The sequence below is a fragment of the Anguilla rostrata genome, chromosome 14, assembly GCF_018555375.3.
Source record: "Anguilla rostrata isolate EN2019 chromosome 14, ASM1855537v3, whole genome shotgun sequence".
NCBI lineage: Eukaryota > Metazoa > Chordata > Actinopteri > Anguilliformes > Anguillidae > Anguilla > Anguilla rostrata.
The window spans coordinates 12,688,404-12,708,808 of record NC_057946.1 but is presented as its reverse complement, the minus strand read 5'-3'; the positions used below and the strand labels follow the sequence as shown (position 1 = coordinate 12,708,808).

The 20,405-nt window shown below is 39.5% G+C and overlaps 1 protein-coding gene across 5 annotated transcripts in view; it reads right to left on the bottom strand.

Moving 5' to 3' along the window:
- Positions 1 to 20,405, bottom strand: part of edil3b (EGF-like repeats and discoidin I-like domains 3b) — a 111,247-nt gene that overhangs the window by 42,272 nt on the left and 48,570 nt on the right. For all 5 annotated transcript variants that reach the window (XM_064308126.1, XM_064308127.1, XM_064308128.1 and 2 more), the window contains one exon: positions 7,717 to 7,830. In XM_064308126.1, the coding sequence (XP_064164196.1) occupies positions 7,717 to 7,830 (114 nt within the window). The remainder of the gene's footprint in view (positions 1 to 7,716; positions 7,831 to 20,405) is intronic.

The window sequence follows — 20,405 nt, the reverse complement described above, 5'->3', positions numbered from 1 at the left end:
GATCCCAGATGATGACAATGAATGTAATTCACATGTATAAAAATCAATATTTCTGGCTTAGTTATCAAGTATAAGAAAACATACTATCTTTTGGTTACCATATGGTAATGCATCTGTTCACTATAGAGGCCATTGCCTACAAAATAAAGATAATTTCCTAATCTATTTAAGAAATGTCTTTAGAGCAGAATTATTGAGTTATGCTGTATCTCATAAATGAAGATTGAATATTGAAGTTTTAATGTACTGAGAACGCAATTCTATAAATGTCATATATGTATACTGACGAGTGACAAATCAAAAGAAAAACAACATGAGTCTTTGTAAGATGTTGGGCTACCAAAAGCTGCCAGAACAGCTTTAATGGACCTTGGCATAGATTCTACAAGCCTCTGGAACTCTACTGGAGGGATGAAACAGCATTCTTTCAAAAGATAGTCCCTCATTGGGTGTTTTGATGATGGCGGTGGAGAGCGCTGTCTATCACATCGGTCCAAAATCTCCCATAGGTGTTAAAATAGGTTGAGATCTGGTGACTCATATGGCATATGATTCACCTCATTTTCATACTTCTAAAACCATTCAGTGACCCCTCGTGCCCTGTGGATGGGGGCATTGTCATCCTGGAAGAGACCACTCCCATCAGGATAGAAATTTTTCATCATAGGTTAAAGGCTCAAAATAACTTTGTATTGATTTGCAGTGACCCTTCCCTCTAAGGTGACAAGAGGACCCAAACCATGCCAGAAAAATGCCCCCCACAGCATAACAGAGCCACCAGACTCATTCGCTGTAGGGGTCAAGCATTCGGGCCTATACTGTTCTTTTGGTGTACACCACACATGCACTTGGCCACTTGTCGAGAATATGGTGGAGGATGACTCATCTGACCATATCACTTTTTCCACATATCTGTAGATGGTTTTTGTACCACTGAACTTTCAAATGTGCATTTGTCTTGGTAATGAGGGGTTTAAGCATTTAAACCCTACTATAATATCCTTCTCTATGTAGTTGTCAATGGACTGTTCTTGCTTGCACATCCTGCATTGACATTCTCAGTCACCTGAGGAAGAGTTGCTCCTCTATTTTTCCTTACATATTGCACTAATGCATGATTACTGAGCTCATCAGTGTTTTCTTTCTCTTTAATGATGTTCCAAGCACTTGATTTTGTTATGCCTATTGTTTGGTCTATGTCTGTTTTTATTCTTATTTCTCAGCCTCATAATGCCTTCCTTGACCTTCACTGGCACAACTCAGGTTCTCATGTTGACAAACACCAATAGACTCCAAAGGCAATCAAAAGGCTAGAATCAAGACTAGATACTGAAACCTCTCGTATACCTGGATTGAGGAAGCACTTGAAGACAGCTGACTAATCAGAAACACCTCTATTTGTCCAAAACGTTATGGTGCCCTGAAATGGAGAGGACTATGTATAAAAAGTGCTGCAGTTTCTACATAGTGAAACCAAAATGTATAAAAATGCCCTGGGAAAAAAGCTGGGAATCTGCTTATATATACACACATACACACATACATACAGCAAACAGAAGTACATAACAGCCTAACTCAGAAAATGAATAAACACACAAATTCAACAAACGATCAAACAAAACAAACTAATCATCACGTATCCAAAAAAAAATCTGGCTGTAAGACCACATAGTTATAAACTTGAGAGATAAATAACACACATGTAAGATTGTAAAGTGAAATTCATGCAGTTGAAAAAAGATAATAACATGTTGTCAGTCAATCATATTTGCTTATGATATCGAAATGCCTTATTAATCTTTATGCGATATTCAAGGTGGGGGAAAATGCAGAACAGATGTGATCGAGCTGGTGTGGAATGTTCAGCCGGATTCCAGCGGCGTCAAACAAAACACGCTAAGCAATGTATTCCAAGAACAGCATCTGGCAATATCCCCAAAGGAAGCATTGCGATGCGCTTGTGCTTAATGATGCAGTGGACATCCAGCCTTCTATAGAGATCCTTTATCCAGTAAATGGCTGGATGAACTAAAATTATGTATGAATATATATATATATATATATATCTTATTCATTGTCAGTTGTTATTGTACAATTTAGCATTATTTTCAATTGATAGCAGGAGTGACAATTTTTTTGACAATGAGATAGTCATAGTGATCACACAACACGATACATAATCGATAACAACAAAGCTAATGACAAACACAACAACAACATCAACAACAACCACAATAATAAAGGAAATAAAGAAAAAAAAAACACATTGTAGTGCACACAAAAGACTGCAGGGCCAGCCCTCAAGCACAGCCAACTATATTATTGGAAATTAGGACATAATGTTGCGTCTAACGTTAACATTATTTACTCTTTTCATAACACATCCGTTTTGTTTGGGGTAAAATCAGGATCTCTATTAATTTCTCTTAATATTACCAACTCCTTTTCTCATTGAAAGTATACTTTATTTTATTAATTGTATTTTGCCTAGCACTCATAATTCAGATTAGACAATAGGTCCAAATCTTTCGGTATCATAATCCTCAGGTACCATTAATTTACTTCTGATGGACATTTTGAAAATTGAGTACTCAAATTAGTTTAAATTTTAAAACATGCCTGCCCTAATCTCCAAATTGCTCTAATCCCACATATTTTCCCTAATCCCACATATGTGTCCTAATACCACATGCCTCAAAGTAGTTGCAGGGCTTCCAGTCTTCTATTTATGAATCACTTCGTATTCAACCAGCCAAGAAAACAAAACACTTGCTCTTACACAGTGCCTTAGGATTCTATCATAAACCAGGATAAAGAGAGATACAGTGCACATCTTTTACTTTTACTATGTTACTTTTATAGGTTTAGGCATCTACCTCCCCCTGTTTCATAAAAAAACAATAACATAATTACAAATAATTTAATGAACTCATATTTAAATATCCCCTATCCATTTTACTGCATGCTGGCTTCTGTGGCCTTAAAATAATACAATGATCTAAAGAAAGAAAAAGAAAAAAGAAAGATAGTTACAGTGGAATGAAATGGACAAAGTGCTTGGAATAGGCTGTGTGTTCTGTGGCAGGGGGTCACAGAAAGTGACAGTTAAGTTAAGGGGCAGGCATGCTGCATAGCTTCTCCTGAGTCTCTCACTTTCTCTCTCTCTCTGTCTCTCTCTCACTGCTCAGCCTCAGTTTCCATGGGAACGGCGATCCTTTTTTTAAAAAAAAAAGGTCCTTGGTGGCTGGAGATTCAGCATGGGTGGCAACTTGTCAACAACTTTGAGAGGGCGGGTCAATAAAGCATAAAACCCCATAGGCGGTGGGTGGCATTTCCTTTCACACAACTGACTATGCTGTTTAATGCCTACCAAAGAATGCCAAACAATCTGCTTTCTTTGCTGCCGTTTTAGGAGCAAGAGAGCGGAAAGGGCAGCACAGTCTGTGTTATTATATAATGTTTCTACTGGCACATGTAGGATGTCCATCCTACCATTGAGGGCATCCACCATGAGTAGAAAGCCACACAAATCCCTCCCTACTGAAGAGGCGCCCTGACCAACCAGTAGTCGCTAATGCAGCGATCAGGACTCATACCCTCACCGGCTTCCCACCCGCAAACGCTGCCAATTGTGTTCATAGGAACGTCTGACCAAACCGGAAGTACCGCTGCCGGGGATTGAACGTGGGTCTGCGGTGGTAGGCGAGTGCTTATACTTCTACACTACCCTGACGGCCCCACATTGGATCTCTTAAACAGGCCTGCAATGGCATGACCTGGTTATTTCATTCAGTCCCTGCAGTAAGGAGTGCCCTAGAATATGCACTGTCATAATCCAACCTCAACCTGCGAGCACCATCCCTAATGCCAGCACAGGACTGGCTTCTGCCCCCAGGCTCAGTCCTCGCAGTGTCCGACCTTTGCAAAATGAAAGTGTCAAAAAGAGGGGGGGAGAAAGAGGGACAATTGGAAGACAAACACAGAAAATGGATTTTCTAATGTTACGGTGTATCTTCGGAAAAGCCATAAAATACAGATTTAATCTATACTTACAACTATGTGGAAGAATGAAATAGCCTAATGGTACACACAGATATGCAGAAAATGTATTTTGGCCAAGGTGATAAGGGATATTTTTCATAGTGAGTTTCTAGTCCTGAGAAAATGTTATTCTGATAAATACTGTACATTTCCATGCATTTATTTTCTTCAGTCTAATGTTCATCCTTGTTTTCCCTCTGCTTCTTTCTTGTTACTTAAATGACTGTGTTTGATTTTTGTTTGTTGTTGTTGTTGTGGAACACAAAAAATCTAATTAAAAACATGCCAAGGAGATGTCAATCTCAGTGATGCTTTTCTTCAGGATATAAAAACCCTACTGATTATGAAGAATGTGGACTCTGGAAACAACTGAAGGTATTATACTGTATAAATTGAATGTCTGAAAGTATTCTACTGAGCAATGTGTAACTAATTAAATAAGCCATTTTTCTTATTTGAATTACCAAGACTTTTGATTTCTGAAACTGAATTTATTTTTTGCCATTTTGCAAGGCCAGGCTTTCAACTGTAGATGACCTATGAAGTTTCAACCTATTTCCATGAATTTCAATAAATATATGCATCATATTCATGGGCCAGGCTCCTATTGCTAAAAAAAAGTCAACATCAAAATCCATGTATCCATCCATTATCTATACCCGCTTATCCTGGTCAGGGCTGCGGGAGACACTGCAGGCTATCCCAGCATGCACCGGGCGAGAGGCAGGATACACCATGGACAGGTTGCCAATCCATAGCAGGGCACACACACCATTCACTCACAAACTCATACACTCACAGAGTCCCCAATTAGCCTACCTGCATGTCTCCGAACTGTGGGAGGAAACTGGACTACCTGTAGGAAATCCACACAGACACATGCAAACTCCACACAGAAAAGCCCAGAAAAGAATTTTAAATCCAGGACCTTGTTGCTGTGAGGCAACAGTGCTACCCACTGCACCACTGTGTCACCCACATCAGAACTCCGTATCAAGAAATACTGTATTTACAAAAAACAAAAAGAGCATGTTTCCTATGATCCATTGCGTCCATTCTAACAGGATGTCATGACAGGCATGACAGACAGACATATGCACACACATACATACACATACTCTCACACACATAGCCTTTGTTCACAAATCTGTACACAATACAATTTTGCAGGATGCTTTGACATAACATACATGATAAACCAAGACTCAACATGTCTGTGCAAGGCTTGGTCGCCCTGAAGATGATGTTCCATCATAAATGATAAAGTGCCACAGGTGGCCAATAAGCCAGTGTTCTTCCCTTCTTATTCATAGCCTTTTCAGTAAACTTATTCTGCAATTAAGCTGGGATGAGGAGAGCATGCATAATTTTAAAGAAGCCTTGGCCTCATTACACGAGACAGAGAACAATGAGTAATGAGTAAGTATGCAGAAGCTGCAGACAATGGCAAGGAAACAAAAGCAGTGAAACACTGACTACCACTGGCACGGAAATATACAGTTAATTCATTACAAAATCAACTGCTATGCAGTCGCTACTGTGCTTGGCTAGTGCTGCAGTGACATATGGAAAGTGCTTAAATTCATGCCACACAATAGTATCTCAGTGATTTTATTATTTTTATGTCGCTCGTGAAAGTCTTAAAATCCACCACTGTTAAAAAAACAAAAACAAATTCAAATTCAGACAACTGTTAGATAACAACTTAAGCACAGGATGAGTTAGGCAGACTCTCTGTGTGGTAATGCCATGCCACCATGCATTTCCTTAGGGGGAGGGCAGGTATAATTACGGGATCAGAGGGGCACATTTGCCTTGATAAGTTTCCTGCCTGAGCCGCTGTTGGGCTATTATGATTATGCCAATCACAGTTCGCCACTGAAATGCTGGCAGATTGCAAATGTCAAATTATATTATCCCAACATGACTTTGTGGAAAAGGTTCCCATCAGGCACGTTTAACATTAATTCATTATTCAGCCTATGGTACTTTGTTCTCAGGGGCTGTATGACAGTATAGACACACTCGAAGGAAGTTCTGAAAAACTGTCAGCCAATCATGCTCGGCCCTCAGGGTGAGCTTCCATACACTCCGACACATATTAATTTTATGTAAAAAATCTAGTTTACATAGATGTTAGTCCTTGAATCTGCTAGAATTGAGATGTAAAACAACAACACTGGTTTTGATCTTTGTTGTAATTGAGAACTACTTAAAATGTCGAAGTCAAAAAGGGAAACTCAAAGTTACTGCATATTGCTTCGTTGTTTGAGCTAATGAAGGAAGTTGTTCATGGACTTTGAACATGGCATTAAAATTGGAACTCAGCCTTTAAAACTATGAAGAGCGCCTGCTTGAGAATATTCTAACTCTGTGGCCTGTCATTCCAATAATTATATCATATATTGTTGCCTCAGAGATGGTCCAGTATTTGAAAGCTTTTTTTTTCCTTTGCCCCTGCCACTAAAACAATGGCTGGCTAAACAAGAAAATGAATTTGAGAAGGGCATTATGCAAATATCTGTTATATTTACCATGCAATTATTTTAAAAATAAGTAATAGAGATGGAAGCTGTGTAGTTTTCATCTGATACACATTTAAATGCCAAACACAACTAAAAAAGGTCACTTGGGGTTGAATATGTGCCAGTGCCAACTGGCCGGCAAAGTAAAACATAATTGGACATAGGGATTCATCTAAGGTGACCACTGCTCACCAGTGACCCACAGTTTGCTTGCCCGAGCTGCACATGAAATGTCTTCCATTGACTTCATCTGTCACAAAAAATGATGCTTTAGCCTCTACATATAAGATTGTTCCCCACCTGTGTTTTGTTTCTCATTATAGACACACGGTTGCAAACAGCCCAGTGCATTCAGACAAAACATAACTCTCTGGTTGTTTATCCACAGTAGTGGAACATACGTATGGGCTTTAATGGAAAATTAAGATCAGCTGCAAGCTGGACCACACTTGCATGAACAAAACATAAAGGTTTTGCTGTTACCAACATTTGTCCTTAACCTGGACAGTTGCATGCAAATGTTCAGCTTGCTGTCATACACATGGTAAATAGTGGTTGTTGCTGAAATTGCAAGACAGTATCAAAGGACCAGTATTTAACTGTAAGATGTTGATTGAATCCAGGCCAGCCATAATTTTAGGTTTTATCATGAAACAAATGTCAAACTCCATGGGTTCACTCTAATTGGTCACTAAAACACAGTTGCATCACAGATACACAACGTCACATAATTAGCCTTGGCACTGTGTTGAACATAGGTGAATAGGAAGACCATTGGATGACTACAAGCATCACAATCAGGTTTGAGAATTCCATGGTCTTCATGAGACATCTGTCAGGCTGCAAGGAAGCATGGCCGCATGGCTGACACTGTAACATCATATCTCCACTGCCCTGTTTACACGTCCTTGCGCTCCCATTGAGTCACAGATTTAGACAGAAACCTGGAAGCTTCTTTCCAATAAAGACATTAAAGAAGAATGGATAAAGGTGGATACACTGAAAGATAGACAAAGCAATAAAGACTCCTGCTTCAGAAAGACTCTCAGGGAATGTTTTACGGACTTTGTTTGGCAACAGTGAGTTTCAGCATCAGTTGATGTACTTTTAGAATGTACAGGGGAGCAATATCCCAGAAAGACACACTTACTGTATTGACAGTTCCTTCCCATGAATTCTCCAGGGCACTCGCATGAGTAGTTGGCAACCAGGTCTGTGCAGATTCCTCCATTTTTGCATGGCTCCCTTTCACATTCATTCACATCTGCAAGATACGGAACACAGTAAATGTATCAATGCTTTTGATAGCATGTTGGTGACAACAGGCCACATTTCTAAAATTCTATATTTTCTTAAATTATTATGAAATCAAACCATTTTGTTATGAAAGACCTGAACAAACGTTAAGTCCCCTACTGTGGTGTCAGGGTTCTTTCTTAGCTTCTCTCCTTCTTTATTCATATTTTTCTTTGTCATACCCAGAGTTATTTAATTTCATTCTTGATTTTACTGAGATCAAATCAATCCTTCAGATAATTCATGAAACCAAAAATACTTTACAATGAGAAATCTGGGGAGGAACTGAGACCAAGCCTATTTCCAATTTTCTCCCCTCAATTCTTTACAGAGCCAGTTTAAATGGAAATGGACCCAGACACTTATGACACATTTGGGAGTGCTAATTTTAAATACCCTCTAGGAAATGCATAAAACTAATCCAATGAATTGAGTAAAATCGAGGCAGATCTTTAAAGACAGTAGACACTCTCAATTCCTATTCTGTTAATATAGTAGATTAATTCAGTTAATTATCTTTCTTCTTCCTTTCTTTTGTGGTGGTCACTGTCCCTGTCACTTCCAATCTCACTCGCACAGAAAGTGGCCGTTAAGGGCCAAGCGTACAGCACAGCTTACTCTGCTGAGTCTCATCTCAACTCCATAACATTTGGGACAAAGACAAATGTTTTCATGATAAAATGTGCAGGACATTCTACATAGTGAAATCAAAGTATATAAAAATACTCTTAAATAAAAGTTTAGAATACGCACTTTAACCATATGTGAGCTGTTCGATTGCAAATCGGAAATTGTGGAGCTAAATCAAGAAAAAATATCCCTTTGTCCCAAACATTATGGAGCTTATTGTATGTCAAGACACAGCCTATTCAATCCCGAGAGGTGCTTTCTTTTATTTTGCTACACCAACGTAAGAATATCTTACATTTGTTGATTGGAATTTTAAGAGGTACCCATAATTTTTTAAAGAGAGGCAATGTTTTGTTACTTTTTTTTAAAAAAAAGCATACAATTTCCCCAAAAGCCAAGGAAACCTTGTCTACTGGGCCGGTGATTCATTTATTTCTTTTTCTTTCTTTACTTTCTTGAATATTTCTTGAAGTATTTAGAACGGTGCCAAAGTAGCATCCCTGGCAATGTTATGCAAATATTACTACAGGTTGCTATGTGTCGCTAAAGCACGACTGCCCAGGTGTTCTTCTTTCAGAGAACACATCTTTAAAAAGTAGGAATGGTCTGTTTTGCAGTTGCCATCCATGCCCTGTACACTCCAGGTCCCCCCTCAGCTCTTGGCTCTCACTCTTTGTCTCCACTCGCCGGTCTAATGATTCCTCATGCATTATTTCTGAGTCACCGGGGCCCGGCAGAGTCCCAGCAGCCTCAGAAGCTTTGCCGAGACAGCTTCGGGGTCGCCTTTTCGATATCACGCCTCAAATGGTTCACGTAAACAGCAGTCAGCCGCCATGGCGGGAGAGTTTCGCTCTGGATGATACGCGGCCAAGTTCACTCCATGAGCCACTTTAGAACTGCAGTGAAGGCCGCAGGCTGAGGAGCAGCCAGGCTGAGGTGACCCACTGCCACTCCGCACCCTGCTCCTGTTGGCTCCTCAGCAGAAGCAAATGGCCGTTGAATCAAGATGAGCCAGGAGCTGTGCCGCCCGCCTCTAACCCGGCAAACACTCAAACACTCAGCTGACCGCTTGCCCTCTCCCAAGATCCTAATATCCTACCGGTGTGTGAATTCCCATGCATTTATGTAAACTATTCAGCGCCATTTCTTCAAACTAGACGGTGCACTAACTGCTAGCAGCAGCCTTAAATCAGAAGTTAACAGGAGACGAGTATAAAGCGAGACAGGAGATTTTATTGGTTTGACAGCTGGGTTGTGAGTAGTCCAGATGTTCAGATGACGGCTGTGGTTAAACTGTATGGCAGTTCATAACAAACCAGCTGGAAGCTAATATAGACAATTTGTGAACACCACATTTCCAGTAATGGAAAAAAAAAACACTGCTACAAAGCCAGCTTCCACCAGAGCGCTGTTCAGTTCCATCCAATCAAAACAGTTCACTTTTTAAATACATTTACCCAATTAATGTTTCAATAAGAAGGCAGACAACTTGTCACATGGCATCCTGTGTACATCCTGAATATCTAGACAAGTCAATATTAGTGGTGTCTCACTTAATAAACATGAGTGCTTTGTATTTATTCAACAGGAAGTGTTAACCATTCACTCAATACATTAAGTAATACATTTACTTAGTCATGTTCATTGCAGCATGTGATTTCTCACAATTCCTACTATTTTCTAAGCACAAGACCACAAAGACCAGACCACAAGCTGGCATCTTTCAACGTGTTCCAGCTGAAGAAGGCTTCTTGCAGAGATAATATCCCCCAGAGACAACTGAGACGGAAGCAGAACTAAAGCGAGGGGTGAAAAAAGTGTGAACGGGTGAAAACGAGTGCAGGAGGAATGGATTACCCTGGAGAAAGCAGCTAATCCGCACAGGCCAGATCTCCGCATGAGTCACTGCGGCGGGACGCGTAAATAAAAACACTCCGTCCCCCTGCAGGGTCGCCGCTGTCCCAACGCGCCGCTTCCGTCACGCAGAGATGAGTGGTAAATGGCAGACTGTTCACCGATATGGCCAGTGCTTCAAGACGCGTTGCTCAAACCCGACATGATCACCACTTGAAGAAGCATGGCTCAAAACCATGAACTACATCACAAGCGATATATATCAGAACTGAAGTTAAGAAGTCATAATGCTGATTCGATTCATGAACAACTGCAACAGCCCACAATAGCGGTTATGCCACTGAGAAAAAACATGTATTTGTTCATTCAAAACTGAATCATCCTTAGCATCCTTTCATTTTCACAGCATATTGTGGGGTTGCATTAATCAGCCCCGCTACATTCTCAGAATTGCATCAAATCTGTCTCGCAGCATCTGTGCCATTGTGAAGCAAGTGATGTCATTCAGCAGGTTCACACCACTTTGAATCCATTAAAATGTGCTTTCTTTCTTGGACAATGATTTATAGCCTGATTTTTCAATAATGGGCTGCTCCAAAACACTGAATATTTAGTTGCTTCCCAACACTCTCCTAGCTGTTATGCATCAATGCAAACTAAAGGAGAAAGCAAATAAAAGAATCAATAGAAACCCAGTTTGCAACAGGAGTTTGACTTTGGAATGAATGAATGAAAAGGGTGGAGCTTGGGAAAGAGCCTGGCCTCACCTTCACAATTACAGAACTCTGAAATAGGGCTCTGCCACTGTTGCTCCGCTGTTACCTCTCCCACCTCCCTCGAGTCTCCACAGCACCTTCGCCTTTTACGAGAACCCCGTTCAGGACTAATTGGGTAGTTAAAGAGTTTTTTCTCCAGCTCATTTTCGATAAAGGACCATTCAGATGTACAGTAATGAGTGTAATGAATTCCAGGCTGTGACAGGACATAATTGCAGCAAGCAGTAAATCAGATGCAGGAGGCCACATCAAGAGGACAGGAAACAGAGAGGAGACTGACCAGCATTGGCCCCTGCTGAAATTTTGCCTGGGAAAATTTTTAATACATTTTTATATCCCCATCAGCTGGACCCTTTTGAGTGTGTACGGAGCACTGCATCTGAATCTTAAGCTTACGCTTGTTAGCAATTTCTTGCTGGGAATAACCTTGCCACAATATGTTTACTTGGCTCTGCAAATCTAAGCCTAACGCCTTCTTCTTTGCCATAGGCTAACTGTGGTTTAAAAAAAAACATAAGATAGATAAGATTTCAGTCAATTTAACTATTTTGTGCCATTTTCCTCATAAATCCCCCTGGCTCACAGTAGGTAACATGAGCTGATGCATAGGTGTGAATGGGTTGTTCTCTCTTCTGGCACGATATTCAGCAACTGAATAATCAATGCTTTGATACAAATTGCTGCGCCACGCGCTATCAAAACTAATTTTGCACATATAATCACACAAAATAAATTCACTGCAGTTGTTTGATGAAGATGATTTACTTTGATAACTGACTTCTGCGTGGGGATCAATAATTGTGGGCACTGTAGTCATAGAAACAATGGGTTTATAACTCCGTGGAGATAACACCTCCGACATACTTACAATTTTTCCACTGAAACGGTGCCTTCAGATAAACTCTGAAGAGACTACAGGATGGCAAAATCATGCAAGCAAATGGGACCAGAGGAACAACTGGAGTTACTGACAAATGACTTCTTCATGGACCTGGCAAGAGAGCGTGGAAATTACATGACAACAGAAGACAGAAGCAGCAGCCGCCAAAACAGCCATGGTCATAGCATCACCTTGCACACCCATCACGACTGGGATGAAGTGCCAAGTTGGCAAATGCAGTCAGAATAAGGCTAAAGACACCTGCGTGAAATGCAGTCAATTTGTGTGTGATCCCTGCTCACACAAACAACCAAAACTGTGAATTCCCTGTAAAATTGATCAGTAAGAGGAGAGAGCCAGTACATATGTGAATGCTCAATCAAAATAACGGGAGCAAGGGAAGGGAGAAACGAGTGGAATTCTGTAACATATTCAGGGTTTTGAAACAGATGCAAAAGTCACAATGGGTAGAGTGGCAGGGCCCGGTTTGTGGGAGTGGTTCAGAGCAATCAAAGAACCATGCCTACTGGTTAAGTAGGCACACACCTTGAGTGCATTACCTAGGTATTTAAAGTGTGCTGTCTTCCCAGTAGGTGGCTATGACCAAGGGAGCTGCACTGGCTGCAAGGAGCTGAAAAGCTACTGTTTGGTATTTTGTTTATTTTGTCTTTGTTATTTTAGTTTGTTCTGTTAATTAATATATTTTTTACCGGGATCCTGTAAATTTTGTAGGACCACACTCTCTGTCTCCATCTAAAATAAAGCCCGGTATATTCTGGAATTCCTGTATCTCCCTGTGTCCAACTCTTCTGTCCACCAAAGGGGTGTGTTGCAGCATGTGACCGGTAGATTTCAGAGAGGATTGATTTCTCAAGTAGTAGCCTGCTTTTGGGTAATTTACTCAGCACTGTAATATCTAACTGAGATAATGGTTTCACTGTTGTAAGGTAAAAAGTTGCTTTTGGTTGCAAAGAAAAAAACAAACAAAAAAAACCCCCGCATATTTTGATTCCACTATTCATATTCTGTATTGAGAACACCGTGAACTTCAAGGGAACATTTAATTCCCCAGAGATCACTGTTTAAAAACATCAGTCCCCAGAATATATTTGCGAACACAAGACTGTACAATATGTGTATGAGGAAGCTGAGTACTTAAGATGATTAAAAGGCATGTTTTCTGTGAGCTATAATCATGAGATACACCAGCAAACACAACTTCTATTAGTGCCAAATATGCATAGTGTACAATTCTATAAGAAGATTAGTGATATGTGTAGCACATGCTTTTGCCAGGTAATGGGAATCATGCACCTCTACATTTGGCAGTAGAAGACTTGTTCAATTTGAAGTCGATTTCCTGTTATTTGTGAGGAACCGCCACAGGTCCCCTCAAGGGAGCCAATGAACGCAGGCTATGCTTTGTGACCTCATCATCACATACATCACTCTGACAATAACCCATAGTGCTAATGCATTTTAAGTGTGCATTACACCATCTTCTTTAGGTTCATACATAATAAACCAGAATAACCTTGCCTTGTCAAGACTACTGAAAAGCTAATCAAATCCAATGTACAAATGTGTGCATCATACATAAAATAGTCATTAACATATCCACAGTGTAGTCACATCTGAGTGTAATGACTGAGAAAGTGTCTTACTGGATCATGGGTCCACACAGGAACTGTCCCTGTATGCTGTGTATGACATTTCTCAGCTAACATACTCAGATACCACTATATTGTGACGATTTTAATTACCTCATTTTCGGTCATTTCTATGAAATTAATTCAAAGGTTCATTATATCAGATCAGTAATAAAATAGGTAGAAGTAGATAATGCAGTTATCTACGGAAGCCATGCATTGTGTCAGTTGCATGCTTAATTCCCTTAGTGCCTCTCATGGTCGTTCAAAGGCAATACAAACAGTGTTATCATTGTCATTATTAATGTATATAACTACATGAGCAGAAGCACTTAGGACACAGAACTGTTGGTTAATTAATCAACAATCATTAAAACAGGATTTGTATTGTGTGTTAAGGCCATAACAGCAAGAAACAAGATTATACAAACACGGATTCACGGCCTGAGAAATCTGCATGATCACTGACATTTTTATTACAGGCTAGCTGCACTGCCACTTGGATGGTGACAAAATAAATTGTTTATTTATGTTGCTTATTAAGGCTTAACTCTGTAATAAACTCTTTTTTTTAAAAAAATCTCAATATGAATTGGCATTAACTAATGTAGTTGTTGACATTAATTAATATATTAATTAATATACAAATACATTAACAAAACTGTACGGTTAACATTGAGTAGTTAGCAGTTATCAACTACATTAGTTAATGCCAATTCACGTGACCATATTGTAAAACGTTACCCATATAGCCATTACATGAAGCATTTTTGTAAAGGAATACGAGTGTGCACCGGGGTCAGTCTGGTGGGCAGTCTGCTGAAGGTGAGACCGGTAGCAGAGACGTGCTCAGATGGCACCGATTTTATTGGGCGAATAACGTTGCACTAATGCTGCCAGTTGAGGGAACCCTGACACATAAACTTTCCACCAACTTTCCACCAGTCGAGCGGATTTGTATCTCATGATGGAAAAACGTCTCTCTAATGTAAAATCTATTCCCCAATGATAGGTTATTCATTGAAAAATGTAAATCTAACCGTTTAATCAATAATAAAATTAATTGATATATGTTCGTGTCATGGTTTCGTATTCCTTTGTGCTATCCAGGCTACTTGGCTACTCATTTCGAGAGCTATTCTCTTTTCAGCAAACGAGCACGAGTATTCAGTTGATACATGTGCAGCATTCTTCCTCCTACTACGGTGCTGATTGGTGGAATCCTAATTACCGTCAATTAGTTCCATCTGGTGGTCATTCTATATAACTCTCCTCTAAGAGCACCTCGTTGCTTTTGCGTCTAATCCTCATTTCGCAAAGAGCCGGTAAGGTGCTTGGTAATTCCGAGAAGAAAAGACTTGGTAAGTCGGTATAGCTTAGAGCAAAGTTTTGAGTTAGCTGTTATACTGATAGTGGGTTTCTGGTGACTTGATTCACGCTACTATCAGTCTTTCTCCTTTGTGTTGCTCCTATCTTACCTTACCTCAGTGTGAGGTTGAATTTTCTGTTCATTTATTTTACTTCATTTTGTTTGTTTATTTCCTCTCCCTGTCTCTCATGATACCTAGTGGTTGAACACCTCCCCCTGTTCAACTTAAAGAGCCCCTCTTATATTCTGAATATTTGTTTGCGTGCGGTTGTATCCTCCCTCCCCAAACCATTACACGAATAACAGTTAATTGATTAGCTATTGACATCCCTAGTCTTTATTTTGTATAGCACTACATATAGTCAGGCTGGCACACTTCACAGTGAATGTTTTTTTGTGAGGGTATTCTAAAAGGACAAAACTAAAATCTTAGGCCAGTGTGGGAAAGGGGGAAACTGTTCTCTCCCCTCATTAAAAGGTGATTGAGTTGAACCAGTGGAAAGTGGTGCAATAAATAAGAAAATAATCCTTCCTTTCCTAGGAAAATGAGCGGCGTTCACGCATTTCCTTCCCAGCATCGACCCATTGCTGAATCTGCCTTTGGTATTCAACCTTGGATGTGACGGGTGTCAGAGCTGGTCGCCTGTGGTGTGATGTGTGTGCTGTCATCCTGTCAGCCTCGTATTCACTCTGCAAGACTAAAGTGCAGGCAGTTCCGCTATTAGATTGGTCAAGAGATTTATAATGGCTTTGACTGCTGTCAATCTTTATTTAGAGGCATCCCTTAAAGTGGTCTGAATGTCCCAGACTGTTTGGGTTCACAGCGCAGTACAGTGGTGCTCTCCGCCCCCTTCGTACTCCAAGATGTCAGCCTCAGTCCCTCTCCTGCCCTGCAGACTAAAGTTTCACAAGCTAGGTCACTACAGCCTCCTCTGGGACTATCCCAACTGTACAGCCATAAGCCAATACAACCCGCTGACATTTGGCTTTGCTCTAAATTTCCCTTTGGGTTTCAATCAAACAGCCAAAGGGAAAATAAATAAATAAATAAAGTGTTTCCGGAAAGCGTCTCACTATCTAAGCGGCAAACATCTCAAGAAGAAATAAACTAAAACAAATTAAAATGAACATCTAATCAAAGACAATGAAAAAGGATGCTCAACTGGGGAATAGGAAAATCACAAAAAAAGGTTTTGCTCTTGTTCAGCTCATGCCCCATAGACCCTGCCACAACCCATATGAACAAATATGATTCAGCATGAGCTTTTCTTCTAATTACACTTACATTATTTTTTTTTTCATATTAATAATTAGCCTGAAGAGACTGTAAGAATCATTCATGCAGGGTGAGACGTAATTAATCATGATCATTTTCTTTTTTTAATTGACTCAATTTAAATTGAGCGTTTAAAGTCACACTGGGCTGTTGTCCTTGGGCTTTTTACAAAATCTGGCATGACCCATTCCTGTCTCCTCCTCCTACTTCAATCTTCTGGAGGCATCATCGACATCTTTCTGTCAAATTAAACGCAACCAATTAGGTAGGCTAAGAAGTTAAGTCATCCATAAGGTTGGGGAGTCTGGCTGTTACATTTGACTAACCAGTCAGAAAATGAATCAAGGTTCAGTGCAATTTCATATATTCACAATTTCAATAGGCCTGGATGTGAACACAACAATGGGCAAAGAGCACAGCCTGTGGACTACCGACCCAGTGAAGAAATGTGATGTGGTCAAATGTCCATTTGTTGAGAACATGGTTAATGATGCAAGTACATGTGTTGTGCACACCTAAAGAAGGTTCCAACAGTGAAGGGTTCTGCTGCATCTGTAATGGTTCATCCCCTTATAAGGTGTGAGCAATATGAATTGCTACTTTTGACCATCCTCCCATATGGCAGCATTTCTTTCCTCCCAGGAAGGTGTCTTCCAGGATCAACAGAGCATGTGCAGTGACTCAGTGGTGTGATGAGCATGGCAATGTTTTCCATAAGGCGTGGCCATCTCAGTCACCAGGTCTGAACCACAGGTATTCTTTCTCCCTTTTCTACATCTATCCCCTTTATATTCCTTTTCCCCCTCTTTAATCATGCTATTTTATTTATGTATTCAGCTTTACCAGAATATAAGAGCATATTCTAATTTAAAAATAATAAAAACGCTGACATTTTCTCGGTCATTTAGTTCCTCTCTCTCTCTCTCTGACACACACACACACACACACACACAAACCCCACTGAAAATAGACAGCATATTTCATTTTCCAGCCGTCCAGACGTGTCTGAAGCAAACATAAAGGTAGACAGGTCTGTAACCACGATGCAAGTCAATGAGGCTTTTTTCATTTGGTTGGAGACCGTATGCTGTACAAATCTCAGCAATCAATCTATGCTCCCGACATGTATTTGTAATGCTTCCTGCCTTTCTGTCTTTCACTTTTCCAAAGACAATAGTGAATAATTTATATGTGCAGCTCTAGGAGAACATCATATATTGTATTTCTCTCATCTGAGGTGAATCAGACCATATCTGAAAGCAAAACCAAATTGTATTTAAAATATCTTCAGTAGGAAGGAACACCTAATTACAACATGCAAAACACTTTGGTCACTTTTTTGGTCAATCATTTCCATGAGTATTAAAGAGTCATTTCATCCCTGCTATCTTTGTGTTCTTTTCCACGTACCCCACAAAAAGGCAATAAAAAGAACTCGCTAAGCACTGTTTTGATTATGCACACAATTTCAGCTGTTTGAATTTCTACAGACACGGTTCGTATAAAACTGACCTTGGTTGGTTTTGAATAAAAAGTGAAATAATTTTTTTTTACAACCAAAATGAAGAGAATGAGAAATAGTCCTAGATGCTGAATCTCTCACTATATTTTAACTTTAACAAACTAAAGGCAATTTGAAAAGTATGCACAGAGGGTCACAGTATTAACATCAGGGATTACTAATGTTCTTTGTGTCTTTGTCCCAAAACGCAGTACAAATATGTTCTCAATCCTACGGAGCAGTCCAGGTTTACTACCAGACTGTGCGACCCATCCGTGCACTACAACAGAGCCTTAACAGGATGAGCCACTTTCATGTTACAATACAAATAGTTGTTTGTTAGGTTAACATTACACTTATTGATGTAAAATATGCCTGTGTAACTTCTTGGTGATAACACATTTGAAAATTCCTGAGACAAACACTGTCATTGTCCATCACTCTGGATAACAGCATTTGCCATGTGATTGTAATGTAACATACTGGTGTATGATAGTGGATCTGAACAGAAAAATATGGCAGTATATATCAAAAATATTTCTGATAAAACTTCATTCACAGCCAACTGCCTTTCTTCTTAAAAGGGATGTTCTTGCTGTCAAGAAATCAGACACAATGGCTGATACATGATAATAAAAATGTAAAATAAAATAAAAATACTCCTGAAAGTCTGTCTGAAAAGTCAGTCAAAATTTTAAAGTGTCAAGAAAGCTATGCCGAACCAAATTAATTGTGAAGTTTAAGTCCACGGAAGTAGCATGAATGCTCCTGTAAACTGTAGAGGAAAAAAACCATTTAATGGTTTAATTTTTCCTTTTTGGCAAAAACCAATCCACATAACAGCCCACACAAACTGCTATACAGATTTACCTCATTTGCAAAAGCTCCTGTATGCTTAAGGGTGCATGAAAACCCTTGAAAATCATTCCTCTTCTGAAATCTGGATAAGTTACCATTTCTTGCAAAATGCTCAAAATTCAAGAGAAATATTTAAGGAGTAACAGTGTGCTATGAATTGATATTTCATTTAGTCTTTTTTAAGGCTTATTTTTTTCTTAGTATAAGTAACATTACCCTTTTAAAGCCCAGTTCAGACAAAAACTGTAAAAGTAGATGAGGCAAGAAGTATTCACAAGACTTTGGAATGGGTAATTATTAATGACTAATCAAAATGATGGCTAACAAATCAACTGTTTCCATATTAATGAGTTAACAGCTGGTATTCATCCAATACTTCACTGAAAATCATTAATTTATGGATAATTGGTAAACTAATTAGTAGCAATTACAACTCTTGATTCTTTTTTGGTAAGTCAGTTTGATTTGTGCAGGTCTAAATTGTGCAGGTCTAAAGGAATTTTTGTTCATTCGTACATGCAAAGTTTCTGCAATTCTGACCAGTTTTCAATGGACTGCAATTTTCTGTTCATATCACATAATATTACAGGTTTTAAATTTTGGGTTTTGGCTTAGCCATTCAAGAATACTAGATCTTTTTTTTTTTTTTTTTTTTTTAATCCTTTGTAGTTTTTGCTGTGTGTTTATCAGGTTTTCTCATAGTACTACCTGATGTTGCTATCTGGGTTGTACCATACTTTTTTAGTATGGTACAACAATATTTTCAAAGACAGAAAATATTCCCGTCCTTCTGAGCGACTGAACTCACTTCCTCTCTACCCACGTGCCCACAGGGCAATCGCACAATCGACAGCATGACACTTCATTACAATAATTGCCTATTTCGCATCAAGTGCTCTGCCAATCTGCCTCAGTGCGTGGTCGGGAACATCGGTAATTTATCATTTAAATAATGACAGCACCAGTGCACAGCATTCTTACAATAACACTGACAAAATCAGGCATCGTTTGATAGAATCCTCATTTCCAGAGACAAGGACAACAGAGTCGCAAGTACTGACTGAGCATTTTGGTACCACATAAGGATGGCAGAGTCCATATGTCAGAAAAGGGTGTATAAAATGAATTTGTAAACCTAAATCTTTTGAACGTATTATTGAGAAATAGTATTAACAAACACCGCAAAGGAATACTGCACACATCATGATCCTCCGTCTCATTTTGATAGTATTTAGATTTCATATCAGTGGAAGTGATTCATTTTAGTAGCACGCTCACCTTTTTGTCTCACAGCTTGATATTGAAACTACGACTATTGAACTACTTGATGGTTTATTTTGCATTTGGTTGACCGGGATAGGCTTTTTGGCTGCCGAGCATTGCAATATCATTATGGTGAACATACACAGCAGAACAGTTCAGAACATGTGAGAAGAGCGAAGCGAGGAGGGGAGAGGCCGTAATTTTACTGTGTGGAGCTGGGTTTCAAAGGACGAAGCGTCTGTCTTTTCTCTTGCTCCAGTTTTGGTCCAATATTGCTCATTCGCAACCATGTAGTGTCCTTTTAGAGAACCTTTAGACATTTTAAATGTTGTTAAAGGCATTAATTCTACTCATTAACATGTTTGACTTTTTAAGTTCAGTGTTTAATGTTAAATGTGTTCAGCTAATTTGCTTGTTGCATTGAAATAGCATCATCTTCTGGATGCTCCAAGTGATTAATGGAAAAGAAACAAACACCTGGTCACAG